At 42.5% G+C, this 17,720-nt stretch overlaps 1 protein-coding gene across 1 annotated transcript in view; it reads right to left on the minus strand.

Moving 5' to 3' along the window:
- Positions 1-6,305, minus strand: part of PLCXD1 (phosphatidylinositol specific phospholipase C X domain containing 1) — a 13,669-nt gene extending 7,364 nt beyond the window's left edge. The window contains exons 1-2 of the mRNA XM_018573148.1: positions 6,194-6,305; positions 498-634 (exon numbers count right to left, since the gene is read on the minus strand). Coding sequence (XP_018428650.1) covers positions 498-634; positions 6,194-6,305 — 249 coding nt within the window. The remainder of the gene's footprint in view (positions 1-497; positions 635-6,193) is intronic.
- Between the last annotated feature and the right edge of the window lie 11,415 nt (positions 6,306-17,720).

Here is a 17,720-nt window from a genome sequence, read left to right on the forward strand (position 1 = left end):
GGTTCACCAGAACTAGTGTCCCTATTGGAAGATTTCCCATCTATTCCTGTTCTGATGATAACCCACAATTTGTGATTTTCATTCACTTTCACCTTCAGTGACAACATTGACCAGGACAAATAGAGAGGGTGGATCTCCCTAACAGGAACACAGATACCAATAAAATCCTGACAGGTGTTCTAATCCCTCTCCACTCTATCCAAAACTAAAAATGAAAGTTTTGGCTTCAGTTTGCACTTTAAACAACAGTGATGATGTGCTTAAAACACTTGGGCTACAATAACTATAAATACCCCTTATGACAAGCTAGAATTTTTTTTTAAAAAGGACCTCAAGAAATACATTTTAACATCTAGTACTTTAGGGGGGAAAAATACCTACAAGTAATATTTCTATTTTTAACAATTCACAGATTGGTGCTTAACAAATTCAACATTTGGTAGCTCAAGGGTTAGTTATGGCTTTTGAACATCAAAACAAAATAAAGACAAAGATACCTGTGTCGTACTCCAGCGTAAGATGATTTGGCGCGTTATATAAGGCACATATTTCCCTAAAAAGAGCAGCAGTTTTGGGGAATCTGGATCGATTGGTGAACATCTGTCCAAACAATAAGTCATGGTGTCATGGCTCCCTGTTAAGAAACAGGCAGACAATTAATCCTGGAATACAAAGTCATCGCACACGTTGGAGTTTTAGATTAAATAGCTTACGAGGAGAATAGCTGCTATACAAGATTGCCTCATTATCAGATAAATATGTGAAATAAATCATCTTTATTGCTTTTCAAAATTTAACTGAGCAGAATGGGACCAGGTTATAAAAGTCTTGTTTCTGTAATTGGAAATGATACATGTACATGGGGCAGCCAGATTTGCTCATTACATACACAGGTTCTACTTTCTGCTTTGTGGTCCTGCACAATAATCTAGGATTATTTTACTTTACAGCTTCTACTGTCAAAGTAATCCTCAGCTAAACAATACTCAGTGTGTGGCCAATATCTTATCTCAACCTTAGTTATGTAAAAGAGTCCGAATAACTGCACTTTGGCACTGGGAGCTCCGTCTAGTGGCTAATCTACAAATCTCAATATTTCAAGTAAATCTGCCATCAAAGAAATTCAAAAGTGCCATTTTGAAAATAGATTTTGGATTTACATCCATGTTTATTATAAGCTTGCTGTTCCATGTTTTTGTATTAAAAGAAAACTTGTGCTGATGAATCATGGAGGTTGTGATTGCTTAATCTACTGAAAATTACAGTTTCCTTGCTGCCATGCTGATCCTCTGGCTCTGCTGTTTTACTGGCTTAGAAAACTACACAGAGGATGACTTCTGATTCTTCTTTAACTCAGTTGATCTGCATATTTGTTGTAGGTCAGTGAGTCAAACTATTGAAGACAGCGAGGCAGCACAACTTGCAAGATAACTATCCTTCTGTATTATGTTTGGCATCATGTATCATGGTATACAGTGTTCTTAAAGCAGAACTTTGGGCAAATCAAATCTTAACCCGTACAGTGGGGCTACCCCTGTAGTGCAAGGGTTAAGTGCTCATTTTGTCTAGGCAGCTAAAATAGCAAAGTTATACTCTCCCAAACTGTGATCCCGGCTTGCTCCTACACCACTCCCTCCAGCCTGTCTCTTCCACTGCAGCAATGGATTGTCCCTCGGGGTTCTCATGTTCTATACTCTGTGTAGAACATGATAACTCACAGGACCTTATACTGCTGGAGGGGAGGAGGGTCGAGGCTGCGAGGACTGGTCTTTAAGCAAGCTGGGATCACAGTTTGGGAAAGTATAACTTTGCTTTTTTTTCTACCTAGACAAAATGAGCACTTAACCCTTGCAGTGCAAGAAAAGCCCCACTGCAAGGGTTAAAATCTGATTTGCCCAGAGTTCTTCAGCAAGTTGATTTTGTTGTTGTTGTTGAATTTGTTGCAAAGTTTCTTACCTGGAGATCCTGCCAGTAACAGCATGTCCTGTTGCAGGCTGACAATTAATTGCCATCCAATAGCCTGACAAGGGGGATTCCCTCATCCATGCAGAACAGGAGAATCAAAATGTAGTGTATGGCCAGCTTAAGCTTCTGCCTCTCAATTAGCAGCTGCATTGTCAGACTGCTGTTTTCACTCCTTCAGTTCACTGTTGGGCTGCCTATCAGGTCTATCAGGTCTTGTGTTGCAATGCTACTGTTAATCGTGAAGCAGCGGCTTAGCGTTGTCAGCCTCCAACCATTAGTGCTGTTAGACAGAATCTCCAGGTAAGAAACTTTGTAACAGATTCACAAAAAGTGATTTGATTAAGCAAATGTGTGAAGACTTAAAAGGAGAACTATGGGGTCAGTGTTTTTCCCCATAGTTCTCCTTAGGGTCACGGGAGGACACAAACTAGCGTCCTCCCGTTACCCTAAGCTCAGTATACCGCAAGCTACAGCTCACGGTATACTGAGACGCCACAGCCGGAACAAATCCCGACGTAGATGACGGGATCCGCCCAGCTGCGTGAGTGACAGCTGGCTCTGCCTATCTAGAGGCAGAGCCAGCTGTACCCGCCCCCTCCCCCGTCCGCGCTGGCAGATCGGAGAGGGGAATCCACACCTCCACTGCACAGTGGTCTAGGAATCCTGGAGTCATCACATGCAATACAGTGTAAAGGACATGAGGATGCCAAGTGGAAGAGGCTGGAAGATCAGGCGAGTATAACCTTTTTTTTTTTTTTTACCCTATGCAAAAACAAGTGGTCAACCCTTGTAGCGCATGGGTAGCCCCACAACAAAGGTTAATGCAATTTCTGCCCCGAGTTCTTTTTTTAAACTCTCAAACACATGTAAGGTAGGAGATACTTGCACTATTGTTTTAGTCTTTTTCAAGACTAAAAAGTTAAATACGTTGAAAAAAAAAAAAAAAGAATAAAAACTGATCAAAAGTTGTTTGTTTTTTTTAAGGAAGGCACGGTGGCCAACATTGAAAATAATAGATTTGGGGTCTACATACATTTTATAATGATTGCTTCAAATATGTGCTTGCTAAAAGTACACTATACTTCCTTGTTAGAGCAAAACCTTCCTCCCTTGGAGACAATAGGGAAACCTGAAACTCAGCACAGGCATAGGGAACTGGCAGCAAACTACTCACTACGACACTTTCACATCAAAAGGTCTTAGAAACAGAGCAACACAGGTAACACATATATTCTTCTGTGTCATCTGACAAGTATGTCCGGGTACAAGTAGCTGTAAACAGATCAAAATAGTATGAATTATAACCGCTGAAGGGTGCTATGAGCAGGAACACAGTCTGGAATCTGATCTACAGTCCTCGCTATAAGTAACCAAGCACCAATTTCTATCACAAAGTGTGAAAGTTCACCCAGGATATTGTCATACTAAGCAGAAGAGATTTTAATAAGGAACTCATTTTTGACAATGTGTCCTAATCAGATACAGACAGTGGCCATTAGAAGTGTAAATCTAGCCTGCAAATAATCATAAACTGCCCAGATTAAAAGATCTGCAAGGGAACAGATGTAGGTCATTCTCATAAATGGGGATTTGTGCAATTCCCCAGCTTCACGTACCTTTACAACAGATTCATTACCTTACATTGTATTCTGTGTCATTTATAGAAAGAATGACCTTCTTTCTGAGGTTATGTTGTGCTGTATCTCTAATAGGCAATACAAAGGTAAATGGCAAGGCCTGTTTATTTGAACAGAAAGGATTAGTTGCTTTTCGCATACATTAATTGCTTTCTGCCAAGTCTTACTGTAGAATGCCAGCGGTGTTTGAGTTTATGGCCTGTAAATAAATATATGGTGATCGGATAACATGTGCAAAATAACGGACAATGCCCTTCATAATCTGTACTAAACATGTACACTGCTTCCTGTATGCTAATATCACACCATCTATTAGGATACATTCAGAGGTATAGAAACGCTGCACGAGTCTGGTGGTCGCTTTAAAATAGGGGCAGCTGCATTCTCTGTAACCCACCACTACATAATCTCCCTCTGACAGTAGAAAATAACAAAGGGTTTCTTAAAATAATAAAGTGCAGCTTATATTAATGTATGTATGACAATTTCACCTTAAAGCGAACCTGTGATAGATGGATGTCCATATATATTTAACAAGCAACAACTGAGCTTCAAAACAAACCCTCACTGATCTCTGTAGATACAGGCTGTGGAGCAATGAATCCTCAAAGTTCACAGCAGAAGCACTCAAGTCACTGAAGTCATTCTCTCAGGCTGCTTAGCTCGCCCTGCTCCACCCTCTCAGAGTACCTACTTTGAGTCTATATTAGAGATTAGATAATTGCCAAGTGACTGATGGGATGGGGGAGTGAGCTGAGCTGCTGAGAGAACAACTTAAAAGGTGAACTATGGGGTTAGGGCTTTTCCCCATAGTTCTCCTAAGGGTAACGCAAGGACACAAACTAGCGTCCTGCCGTCACCCTAGGCTCAGTATACCACGAGCTACAGCTCGCGGTATACTGAGACGCCGCAGCTGAAACGGATCCCGACAATTATGTCTGGATCCGCCCAGCTGCGTGAGTGACAGCTGGCTCTGCCTATCTAGAGGCAGAGCCAGCTGTACCCGTCCGTTCCGCCAGTCAGCGCTGGAGGATTGGACAGGGGAGGGGGGAATCCAGCCCCTCCCATGTCATGGCTCTCTGCCGTGACATGATCGAGAAGTGAGCGAACGTCGGTATGTGTTCGCTCACTTCCCGATCTACTGAGCCGACCTGTGACAGTCTCATTGTCACAGGTCGGCTAGAACTATGAGGATGAGTGAGAAGCACTCACCTCATAGTTCTCCTTTAAAGACCTACACTGGTCCTGCTTTGCATTGTGAGGATGAATTGCTCCACAGTACCTGCAGCTACAGAGATTAGTGAGGACTTGTTTTGAAGCTCGTTTCCTGCTTGTTAAGGACATGTAAATTTGATCTGAATGTCCATAGCCTGGCCTCAGATTCACTTTAAGTCCCTGTTTACACCTAGGTGTTTTGATGCTCAAAGCTTAAAGCGCCAACACTCTCACCGCAAGAAATCCCATTCATTTCAATGGCCCCTGTGCACACCCGAGTGTATTGTCGTGAGCTGTAAAACGCTGGAAAAAGTATATGAGCTTTTTTTGGCAGATTACAGCGCATTTGGCTGCATAGACTTCAATGGAAACGCATGACTCAAGCATTTTGCACATTTCTGTGCACGTTTTTGCACACGTTTTGTCCATTCACTGCAATGTATTTCAATCTGCTGATTAAAACACGTGTCTTCATGTACATGTGTTTAATGCACGCAAAACACGCTAAACTGGCTAGACACGATGCTAAACAAAACGCGTGAAAACGCTGACACTTCGGTGTGAATGGAGCCTAAAAGGCAAGTGCCTTGTACAGTTGCCGCCATCCTGATAATATTGTTGAGATCCACTCCATTGCCTGATTGACTGGATCTGCCTCCCAAGAGCCAAAGCCAGCTTTGCCCACCCCCTTCCTGTCTGTCCCTCCAATGAGTGCCATAAGATAAGAACAGAGAGAGGGGAGGGGTGAATCCCTGCACGGTGCCATGACTGACAGTCACCACTCTCTGCAGACTGAACCAAAAATATCTGACAGATTCCTCCGTCCATGCCAACATGTGGATGAATTCATCTACTGCTGTGTACATTGTACTGTGTGCAGCCGGTGCCATTGTCAGAATACCCAAATAGTGCTTGAATCTGTGTTCGGCCATCAATTTTCCAGCATGTCCCTTCAGCAAAAGTCGATCTAATGATCAACTTTTGTTGAGAAGATAGGGCTATCCATGATTCAAATTCAATCCTTGGGCTACCCAGTTTAACCAGTCTCTTCTCTGCCGGTCAGCATTTTTTCAACAAAATACTTTACATCCGCTTTAAAATGCCTTTCTCTCACAAACAGAAATGTTACAGTGTTCCGCGGTGGCATAGCTAATTAAATAAGAGGAAATAGGAAACTTATTTCTAGGGCATGTTATCAAAGCAACTGTATATTTCCCATCATTACTGACACTATAATAAGCATTACCATTATCCAAGTCACGTGATAGCAATTTTATAAGTGAAGAAAACAAAGTATCTAACAACGCTTTATAAAAATATGTATTCTGGTGCTGCCAACACTGCTTGCCAAGTCCAGAAGAAACACAATGCAGTACCTGGGATTGACAAATTGTACAGAGGTACATCCCACAACGTTTCACACAAATGTGACATCCATTGTCGGTTTCCTGACACCTGGGGATCCGAATCCTGGAAAAAGCTTTCCATTTTAAGATTCCACAAAAGTCTGAAAAATAGGAGAAAACTTTCTTACTTTAGCTTGATAATTATCTTTAAATCAATTCACAGAAGTTATTTGTATACAAAATGCAGAAAGCAAAAGAACAATATGGAAGAAACCAGAACAGTATGCAGGATCGAGGAGACCTTGTCACCCAAAATGTTCTTCACTTTATGATCCCCACCAGAACGTTATAGCTCTTTATAACCTTTGCAGTAAGCCCTCCTTCCACCCCTTGCATGGTAGTACCAGCTCCAGCTTTCCTGTGTCACAGGTACAGAGGCAATCAAGCAACCCTATTTACAAGATATTTTATATGCAACCCAAACAGCTCAACTTGCCTAAGGGCCCATTCACATGTATACATGACCACTGCAGTGTATGTGGTAACATACACACATGTAGGTGTGAAGTGGCCTTAGGCTGGCTTCAAAACACAAAGATTATTTTTAAATGGCACCCTAACACATCTGTACACAATGCACCAGTGTCACAATGCAGAGTAACACACTACCATATGTTGTGGTGCACTGCGTCAGGAAAAAAAAGATGCAGGTGCTTTTCCCTTTTGGTGCGTTGGTAGCTCATTCAAATGAAGAGGCTACCTCAACACATCATGCATGTATTAATACAACACACCACAACAGAAGGTGCCTTTATAGTTTCCATTTCAAAACACACAAAGCTACAATGCATATATGTGAACCAGCCATATGGGGATTTCTACTTGAGGTGCATTTTTATACAATCATATTCATATGTTTTAAATGCAGTGGAATAGAAAAGTGTGAATAGGCCCTAGGGTGTGTCATGAAGCACATTCTTGCTCTCTAAGACCCACTGGGGGTGTTGGTAAATTAGACCAATGTCATGTTGGTCTTATTTACCTCCAGTATTAAACCCCCTCAGTCAATGTTTTTAGGAGGCTATCTGCCACACAGTGTCACTGGCTGCTGAGAAGCAGGTGGCCACCAGCATTATAGCAATCAATGACGTGGGGTTGAACATACTACATCATAGTATTGGGAAGGTCACTCCACTAGCAGTTATGGAATCCACACACTGCCATATGCTGTCAATCATAAGGAAGTCAGACCTGATGGGGAACTACTCCCTCAGCATCACCCATCAGGCTCCATCTACTGCCAATCTAAGGGGAGGCAGTCCTGATGGGGAACTAGTGTCTCAATATAATCCATCAGGCTCTGTCCATTCAAAAGCAGACAACAAGCTGGTGGACCTGAAAGAAAACTATTAGCCATCCAGTCACTGAAGGAGCTTGTTCGCTGCGCCTGTGCACTAAAGATGAAGTGTTCGAAATGAACACTCTGCCCCGCCCCCTGCATGAGTGATATCTAATGCAGCAGCCTCAATTGGTCTCCAAATTGGCCCTGATTGCAACAGGCCTATCAAATTCATGTACGCGTTTCCATTGTGTACATGGATAGGACGCTATCCAAACTATTTTTTGCGCAGGTGTGCGAGGAACCCTGAAAACTTGTCTCTTCAGGGAAGACTATTCTGCCACTAACAACTGACATTTTACTTTCTAAACAAATGATTCCCATAGTTACTACCTTTTGTATCACATGATCTGCCTTTTTACATTGTATGTCCTCGCGGGCAGAGTCCTCCTAACCATCTTGTCTTCTAACTGTAATGTCTTCCTTATTTTGTAAAGCAATGTGCAAACTGCTGGTGTTATATAAATCCTGAATAATAATAATAATAATAATAATATCATAATAATAATGTGTCCGAGACTCTATATGAATTCTACTGACCGACTTTAATGCTGTTGGGTCCAAAATCCAGATATTTTGTCATAAGCCCTGTGCGTTCCTATTAGTTGGCCTTGTGGGATATAAAAATCCCTCTCTTTGTCCATAGCGGAGCTCTAATGTGGAGCTCTAATAAATGGGTTACTAATTAATGGAAATTGAGGATTACATATGAAATGTATTATGAAACTGTAGTGCGGAGAGATTTCAAGCTTTACTGAACAAACTATAGAGAGAAGCTGATTAGTTGCTATGCGCAACTGCTCCAGTTTTATTAAATTCCCCCCGGAGTCTCATCGACTAGTACAATCTCTGTCCAAACATCTTAAACCTTTGGACAGAGATTATACTGAAAAAAATATGGAGATATTTTACATAAAGTTTGTTCTCTATTGTATCTTCTTGTAGCATATCTTGCTGTAATTCTGAACTGCATTGCAGCCTTTAGTACAATCTAATGTAAGAGTGTAAACAACAAATAATAAGAATGAAAGGAGTAATAGTCCATGACATGGGTGCAGCAGGTCGGTGAGTTCTGTGTGAATTGTTCATAGTAAGACGCTATCAGTGTCTTACAAAGTACCCAGGGAAGTCAGGCTGCAGCCCTGTGCACGGTGTACTCACCATGTATGTCGCAGTGATACATTCGCCTTCCCTACATGTCGGATCACGATATAGATAGACTGGGAAATTCCTCAGCCAGCTCGATGTATCAGTACACTCAGGTGCCGCTGGAGCCAGCCCACCACTGCGGCCATTGGTAGATCAGCCGCTCTTCTCTCGCTGCTGGGATGTAGGGATACACTCAATAGGGGGTGGCTCCCCCTCCCATAGAAGAAGGCGTGGTACGTCCTCCCGTGTGTCATAATACAACCAAATAGAGGAAGGACTCAAACATTGCGTTCAGGAGGTGGAGAAAACTCATTACCCTCAGGTTGCTGGTCATCGCAGCGACACCTATAGGTGACTTGTGAAACGGCCAGAATAATGGAAGTGTGCTGAAAAGGTCATACATGTGTGTGTAAACCCAGTCACTAAATGTCACTCAACTCACCATCTTATTGCAACTTTTTCAGCATTTTTAAATCTGCATAATATCTAGTGATACCGCCTTAAAGGTCCAGGTTAAGGCACTTCCTATTATGGCAGGGGTGTGCAACTCCAATCCTCCAGCTGTGCTTTAACTACAAATTCCAACATGCCTCTGGGAGTCATGTCTGTAACAATATTTCTATATACAATATAATATATTTGTATTCTATTGTATACAGGTAGCTGCTGAAGAAGTCGATAACAGTGTTGTCACTTCAGAAAATGCTCATTGGCCAAACCAAAAAACACATGATTTCTAAAAGATGTGTATTAATGCATCAAAAATGATGCAAGTCAATATGAAAATGCAATATATGGCACTATGGCACTAAAGCTAGAGAGAGGAAACCTGGCCTAAAGGCTATTTGTCTGCCTGTCTTTATCCTGAATACTTTTTTAGTCACTGATCTGGAATAAGCACACTATGAGGGAAGTCAAAAGGAACGCAGAACTCCCGAACCCCATATTTGTTCCAGGGCAGTGGCTCATAATATATTTTAGTCTTTGCATCAACATGATACCCATGCAACTGACATTTTCAGATGGAGAGCTCTTCATTAGCAGCCTCCAGATTTTCTCAGTACGTTTCCTATAAGAACTGCTATATGTCTGCATGTAGATACAATACATAGAAGTGTCATAATAAGTATTATTCATATAGTGCATTCCATAGTGCTGAATAGGAGTACAGCAAAGACTCCTTCAGCCCCCTACACTGGAAACTGTTCTCACACAATTTGCTTATGTGATACATTCCTGAATCCTAGCAGACATGTATGGGCTGATCTCCTGCATTGTGATTACTGACATACTTCCACAGCTGGAGAGACCCTTGAAATTCTGGTTATATGGAATTTAGTGTTTGCATTAACATTAAAGTTGTGCCGGACTGAGAGAGATTTTTATTTAGCTGTTTTGTAACATTGATTTCTTCTGCCTTTTCTCCGTTATCTTTTTATTTTCAGACATGGGATTACTGAAGGGTCATAGAGTCTGTGTCTAAGTGCCTGTGTGCATGAAATGCATCAGAGGTCTCAGTTCATCTCTTGTGTAATGTTTTAATGAAAGAATAAAGAAAGAGTTTGGGAATAGCTGGTGTGCAGTCAACCTGTATGTACATAATGACCTTTGTTTTGTTGTATGCTTTTTACTATTTGATATGCATTATTGTTTCTCTGTAGAAAAGCAATTCAAATACACTGTTCTGTTTCAGGGAATCTATTTACTCCTTTATGCCCTTACTAGTTGTCAGATAAAAACCACAAGATAAAACTGTGTACTTAGCTTGTCGTAACCCATGTAAGTGCTATGATTGTAACCGAGAAAATGTAAGAGGGACACTTTGCTACAGAAGTACAAGAAAACTCTTCATGGTCCCGATGTTAAATGTGAACCAGGGCCTCACTATGTCTTGTTATTACTCCTACAATGCAGATATATAGTACTGTGCAAAAGTTTTAGGCAGGTGTGAAAAAATGCTGTAAAGTAAGAATGCTTTCAAATATATATTTGTATTGTTTATCTTTATCATTTTACAAAATGCAAAGAAAGTGAACAGAAGAAATATCTAAATCAAACCAATGTTTGGTGTGACTACCCTTTGGCTTCAAACCAGCATCAATTCTAAAGCTGGCCATACACTGCTCTATTTTCCGCGTTCAACACACGGGCTGAACGAAAAAAAGAATAGAGTCGATTCCTCCATCAACACTACCAACATCGAGGAAACCCGCTGTTTGTACTGTATTCTGACACCAGCCGTTGTCAGAATACCCGAACAGAACGAGCGGCTCATTGGCTGCCGGCTCTGATCGTACGAAGATTTTCCGACCGGCTGCTTCGGTCATCTGATCGATGGATGCCAGCCGAAAGGGTGCCGACAGCAGCACCCACTGTGCGAATTTCATCCGGTTCCTCAAAAACTAACAAAGCTAACAAGCCCCCTATGTAATAGCAGATAGGGTGTGACAGGTCCTCTTTATGGAGACATCAGGGGTCTTTCAGACCCCTAATGTCACCTAGGGACCCCAAAGAAGCTGAGGATGCAAATATCTGCTTCACCAGGTTCTTCTCCTGGCTCTAAAAGCCCTAGAATGTAAATAGTGACACCAAAAGTGATGTAATACACATTACTTCCGGGTCCAGTGATCGGAGGAGAGATCAGCGGCTGGAATCCCCTGAATCTCTCTTCAATCATTGCGGGGAGACCCGCCGAGCCAGTCCCGGGCGCCGCACGTGGACAGCGGAGCCCAGGCAATCCGACGGCGGCACCATGGGGGGAGGGGGAGCGGAGGGTTACAGCATTGTTCGATACAAACAATCCAGCGGCTTTATAGACACTGCATTGCTTGTACATTAACAGCCATCGCTGGCCAAGAACACGGCTACTGCAACAGCACAGAAACAAAAAACAAGGTAGTTATACCGCCTCAGCAAGATCTTTCCTGGGCAAAGACTTCAAAGCCAACTGGGGTTTCAAGATGTGCTGTTCAAGCTTGTTTGAAGAAGCACAAAGAAACGTGCAATGTTGAGGACCGTAGAAGCAGTGGTCGGCCAAGGAAACTTAATGCAGCAGATGAAAGACACATCGTGCTTACTTCCCTTCGACATTAGAAGATGTCCAGCAGTGCAGAAAGCAGTGGGACCCAGGTACACCCATCTACAGTCTGGAGAAGTCATTGAAGAATTGCGCCCAAAAAGCCATACCTCTGACATGGAAACAGGGTTAAGCGACTTAAATATGCATGAACACATAAGAACTAGGATGCAGAAAAATGGCAGCAGGTGCTCTGGACTGATGAGTCAAACTTTTTGAAATATTTGGCTGTAGCAGGAGGCAGTTTGTTCTCTGAAGGGCTAGAGAGTGGTACAATAATGAGTGTCTGCAGGCAACAGTGAAGCATGGTGGAGGTTCCTTGCAAGTCTGGGGCTGCATTTCTGCCAATGGAGTTGGAGATTTGGTCAGGATCAATGGTGTCCTCAATGCTGAGAAATACAAGCAGATACTTATCCATCAGGGAGGTGTGTGATTGGCCCCAAATTTATTCTGCAGCAGAACACGCCCCCAAACATACAGTCAATGCCATTAAAAACTATCTTCAGTGTAAAGAAGAACAAGAAGCCCTGGAAGTGATGGTTTGGCCCCCACAGAGTCCTGACCTCATCATCATGGAGTCTGTGTGGAATTACATGAAGAGACAGAAGGATTTGAGGCAGCCTACATCCATAGAAGATCTGTGGTTAGTTCTCCAAGATGTTTGGAACAACCCACCTGCCGAGTTCCTTCAAAAACTGTGTGCAAGTGTACCTAGAAGAATTGATGCTGTTTTGGAGGCAAAGGGTGGTCACACCAAATTTGATATGATTTGGATTTCTCTTCTGTTCACTTACTTCCCATTTTGTTCATTGATAAAAAATAAACTATTAAGACTTTTATTTCTGAAAGCATTCTTACTTTACAGCATTTTTTCACACCTGCCTAAAACTTGTACACAGTACTGTCTGTCCACCCCCTAGGTAACATTCATTTGAATGGGCTGCCATAACCTAACAAACATTAACCCACACGAATTCATGTGCATTAATGAAACACATCAGAATAGCAAAGGCCCTAAAATACTTAATTGGCATATCCTACCCTGACCCATTTTTCACTGTTCAGGATAGTGTACGGCTAGGCACGGTCTGTAGAAACAGCAGTGCATGCCTTCCCTGTAGTGCACAGCCATAAGCGATGCATGCCTCCCCTGTAGTGCACAATTGTCAGGGAACAATGATGCATGCCTTCCCTGTAGTACACAGCCATCAGGGAACAGCGATGCATGCCTTCCCTGTAGTGCACAGTTGTCAGGGAACAGCGATGCCTGCCTTCCCTGTAGTGCACAGTTGTCAGAGAACAGTGATGCCTGCCTTCCCTACAGCTTTAGTGCACAGCCATCAGGGAACAGCGATGCATGCCTTCCCTGTTGTGCACAGTTGTCAGGGAACAGCGATGCCTGCCTTCCCTGTAGTGCACAGTTGTCAGGGAACAGCGATGCCTGCCTTCCCTGTAGTGCACAGTTGTCAGGGAACAGCGATGCCTGCCTTCCCTGTAGTGCACAGTTGTCAGAGAACAGTGATGCCTGCCTTCCCTGCAGCTTTAGTGCACAGCCATCAGGGAACAGCGATGCATGCCTTCCCTGTGGTTCATATATCAAAGATAATGTTTTAATTAACATAGAACAAGTACAAAAAGCGAAATTACCTATTACAAGACATTTAAAATCTTAAAACGACCAGGGCTTCCCTTAAATGACCCAAGTAGGTCCAGGGTATCAAGGGAAGCCAATAACATGCTGTCAATAACACAGGGACAGCGTGTTATTGGCTTCCCTTGATACCCTGGACCGACTGCCTGTATACCGTCGGGTTGGTGAAGCTTTGCTACACTGATTGGATCGAGCAAGGCTTGTTTGTATACCATAACAGCAGCAAGACCGCCGATCCTGAGCCTAGACTGAGTAGAGCTTGCTTGCTTATACCATCTGGCAGCAGTAAGCCCTCTGATCCAGTGCTCCCCGGACACACCGCCTCTGGAATTCCACCCATCCCTATTTCATCGTGCGGCCGCACTTGCAAGGGAAACCCTCGGGTTATTTCATATGCGGGGAAGCATTCGAACCCCGTTGGCTGGTGTCAGTTCGGATGAGCTGTGAGAGAAACCTTGCGATCTTCAAATCAAAACCATAACAAAACAACTCCTGGGATTACAAATCACCATACGGATATGTTCCATTGAAACACCTTATCTACATCAAACACGGAACCCCATATGGACTGTTACTTTTTGGCCACATAAGTGAGTAATCCTGACGTATTTTGATACATTTGTATCTGGTTTTTTCTACACAGAACATTTGCTCATATCAGTGACTGCCTGCCACCCTCGGTGGTTATTAGATCATTACCCCTACTGTTTTTCCATTACTTGGGTCATTTAAGGGAAGCCCTGGTCTTTTTAAGGTTTTAAATGTCTTGTAATAGGTGATTTAGCTTTTTGTTCTTTTTCTATGTTAATTAAAACACTATCTTTGATATATTACATACTTACTGTGTTACTTGCTCATTAGACAGCTCCTTGTGTGGGATTTATTTGCTTAGGGGACAACATTTGTTTGAATATAATTTCTGAAACCCAGGAGACTTGTCTATATAACTGTCATTTATTGCGAAACTCCTCTTTCGCCAGTATGTTTATATTTATACTTTGTTAAACCTTTCTGTGTGTCAGGATCTATACTTCCTCGAAGATTGTTGTGCAACCTGGAACACATATTTAGCCAAGGCAAAGTGTCTTCTGCATTAAAACAAAAACAGGCTATGTGAATGTGGACCTGAATTTCTTCTTAAATAGGTCATCCTTGTAAAAAGATTTGGAGACTTTCACATGCCAAATGCTAGTGCAATGTCCAGTTTGCTGTGCTTGCAATTATGTATTGTAGAACTGCTGACAAGGTAACACAAATATGTTTCGTCATCCTGGGCTTAAAAAGGGTGAGGAACTGATGAGTAAATCAGATAGTGGGGAAAAAATGTCTGTGCAACTTGCGGTTTTTAAGAGATCTGATTGAAGTTTAACCTTTTCTATCATTTGCCAGTATTGTTCTTTACCAATGCTGTAGGATCCAAAAGGTCTTTGTTATCTGTGGCAACCACTCCGATTTCATCTGCCTTTCTTGCAGTACACATCAAACATGAAATCTGGAATTCGGGTGATATGTGCAGAATAAACGTTTTTCCTTCAAAATGTACAAACCTGTCCATTGTACCCAGTTTGTGCAGGAGAGGCCAGTGTTTTCAGATGGGGGCTTTATCTTTTAGGGACCAATGGCAGTCAGAAAGGGGCCCTTGTGCAGAAGAGATACTGTATGTGGGCCCGATTATTACTATCATAAAAGAAAGTCATATTTGCAAAAGGACTGTGAAAAAAATTATCCAAGTAATAATGCCAACATTCCCACATCAAAATAATTATATGTACATTTGTGTACTGAACATTTTTAAAAGAAAGTTGTGAGAAAAATTGGCAAATGCAGTTAAAAGAGCTCATCCATCTTACTGAACTGACCCCAATATGCCACTGCCACAAAATCATACCACAATGCACTGCAATAGCACATTATACTGTATTATAGACATATATTATACACATATTATACATATAGTATGTACAGCAAATTATGCAAATCATTCCTCTAACCTCCCTGTATTGAAAATGTATTGTTAACTGTATTGTCTCCCTCCATTTTGTAAAGCGCTGCACACACTGTTGGCGCTATATAAATCCTGTATAATAATAATTGACACTGTAATAGCAAATTCCATCTACTATCACTCTGCAAGAACATAGACCGTGATGACACATTATATTGACCAGCAAAACTATATTATGCTGCAAAAAAGACTTGTTAAAACCTATAACTATATTCAGCCACCACCATCCCTTCTAACGAGACCCCCTCATATTCAGCCACGACCAGTCCCGTTAAAGAGAATACCAATTCTCCCTCACCCTTGCAGCCGATAATAGGTAACCCTCAATTCCCACAGAGCCTTGAGGATAAACTACTTTCGAACCTTCGGGCCGCAGACAAGTTTCGGGCAATGCACTTTTTAAGGGGTACATCATGGCTAGCCCTCCCAGACCTCTCGGCAGACCCAGTTCTGGGTGGCCTAGGTCTCTGGCGCCATCTTCAACTCTCACTACCTCGCATCCATCCCGGACCCGTCAGCTTTCACCCGCCCACTGACACCACTCGAACAAGCCTACACAGACCAGGGTCCCCTAGCAAAATCCCTATCCTTCTGCTACCAAACTTTGATAACCTCTGACTCGACTGAGCCGCTACACTTCGTCGAAAGATGGGAAATGGAGCTAGGGACACAATTTACGACCCCAGAAAGGTGCAAGATACTGCAGTTGTCCCTGAAGGCATCCATATGCAATAAGCTCCAAGAATCGGGATATAAGGTACAGGACCCCTCGTAGACTACACCTTATGTATCCCGCCTCGCCAGATATATGTTGGCGCTGTGGTGCGTCAAATGTAGACATGCTCCATGTCTTCTGGTCCTGCACGAAGCTAGCGCATTTCTGGTCCCAGGTACGACTTATATCTCAAAAATTTACTGATCATCCAATTCCGGATGACCCGGCCTTTTTTCTACTGCACCACAACCAGTATACGCTCAAGGGATATAGGCGGTCAATAATGGTCCATCTGATCAACGCAGCATGAGCATGTATACCTCTGTTGTTGAAGCGGGAGGCTCCTCCCTCGGTAAAGCTATGGTTCACCAAAATAATGACCTCAGATATATGGAACACCAGTCACATCAAAGATACTTCCTCTAGATTCAATGCTACCTGGCACTACTGGCTCGAATATACAACCACGGATGAATATCGAGCATACATGACATCTTGAGCGATTCCAACTCTCTGGTATCCCCTCCCCCCCTGACCCTTCTGCCTCTCTAACTCTTTTCCTGCTATGCCCTGCCATATCTCTACTCTTCCCTCTACTCCCCTCCCTATCCCTTTAACTTTTCAGCATATATCCTTCTCTCAGGTAAACTACATCCTTCTCGAGGTAAAGGTAATTTCTGGTCAGCTGAATAGGCGATATGCTATCTCAGCCCTTCACGGATCATTTATAGGTTGGAGCTTCCCCCTGAAGGGACAGGAACACAAGACTCCAGAATACGAGGCTGTTTTGCCCATAGTTCATTGTTTTCTTAATAAGCTCCCGGTGTAGCCCTGAGATGGTATTATTAATACTACCAAATGCATGTAAATTTCGCTTACTGACCCCATACATGTCTGTATATGCTTTGTATGTGTACTCTCCCCTACTATTTCATGTAAGTGACATAACATGTTATGCTGTAAAAATAAACAGAATTTATAAAAAAAAAAAAAAAAAGAGAATACCAATTATATTTAGCCACCTCCAGACCTGTCCCCCTTTTGGAAGCTCCTCTCAGGTTCATCCAGCAACTTTAGACCCCCTTCCTCTGAGCCGTTAACTGTTCCCAATCATTGCTGTTCAGTGGTAGAAGTTCCCATTATATTTATTTATTCTATTTATTACAGGTATTTATATAGCTCCAACAATTTTATGCAGCACCTTACATACAGAACATTGACATCAGTCATTGGGTGAAGGGCACCTATTCACTGGTGTCAGTGAGAAACGGGTCCCTATTTATTAGTGGTCAATGGTTACTTTTCTGGAAATGGGAGCTCTTCTGGGCATGCCGATTCCTACACCCCCTCTGCCAGAACTATGAGGAATCATCAGGTACCACCCATAGACCCACAATTAAAGTGATAATAAAGTCAAAAGGTTTTCAAGCTATGGCTGCTGTTGCTGTTCGAAATACAACAGCATATTGTAATGTACTGATATGACTTCTGTGAAATGTCTTTTGAGCTGTAGATGGCAGTGTAGTGCAATGTTATTCTCTATGTGCATGCTTATTACACAG

The sequence above is a fragment of the Nanorana parkeri genome, unplaced genomic scaffold (genome assembly GCF_000935625.1).
Source record: "Nanorana parkeri isolate BGI_ZX_2015 unplaced genomic scaffold, ASM93562v1 scaffold2253, whole genome shotgun sequence".
Lineage (NCBI taxonomy): Eukaryota > Metazoa > Chordata > Amphibia > Anura > Dicroglossidae > Nanorana > Nanorana parkeri.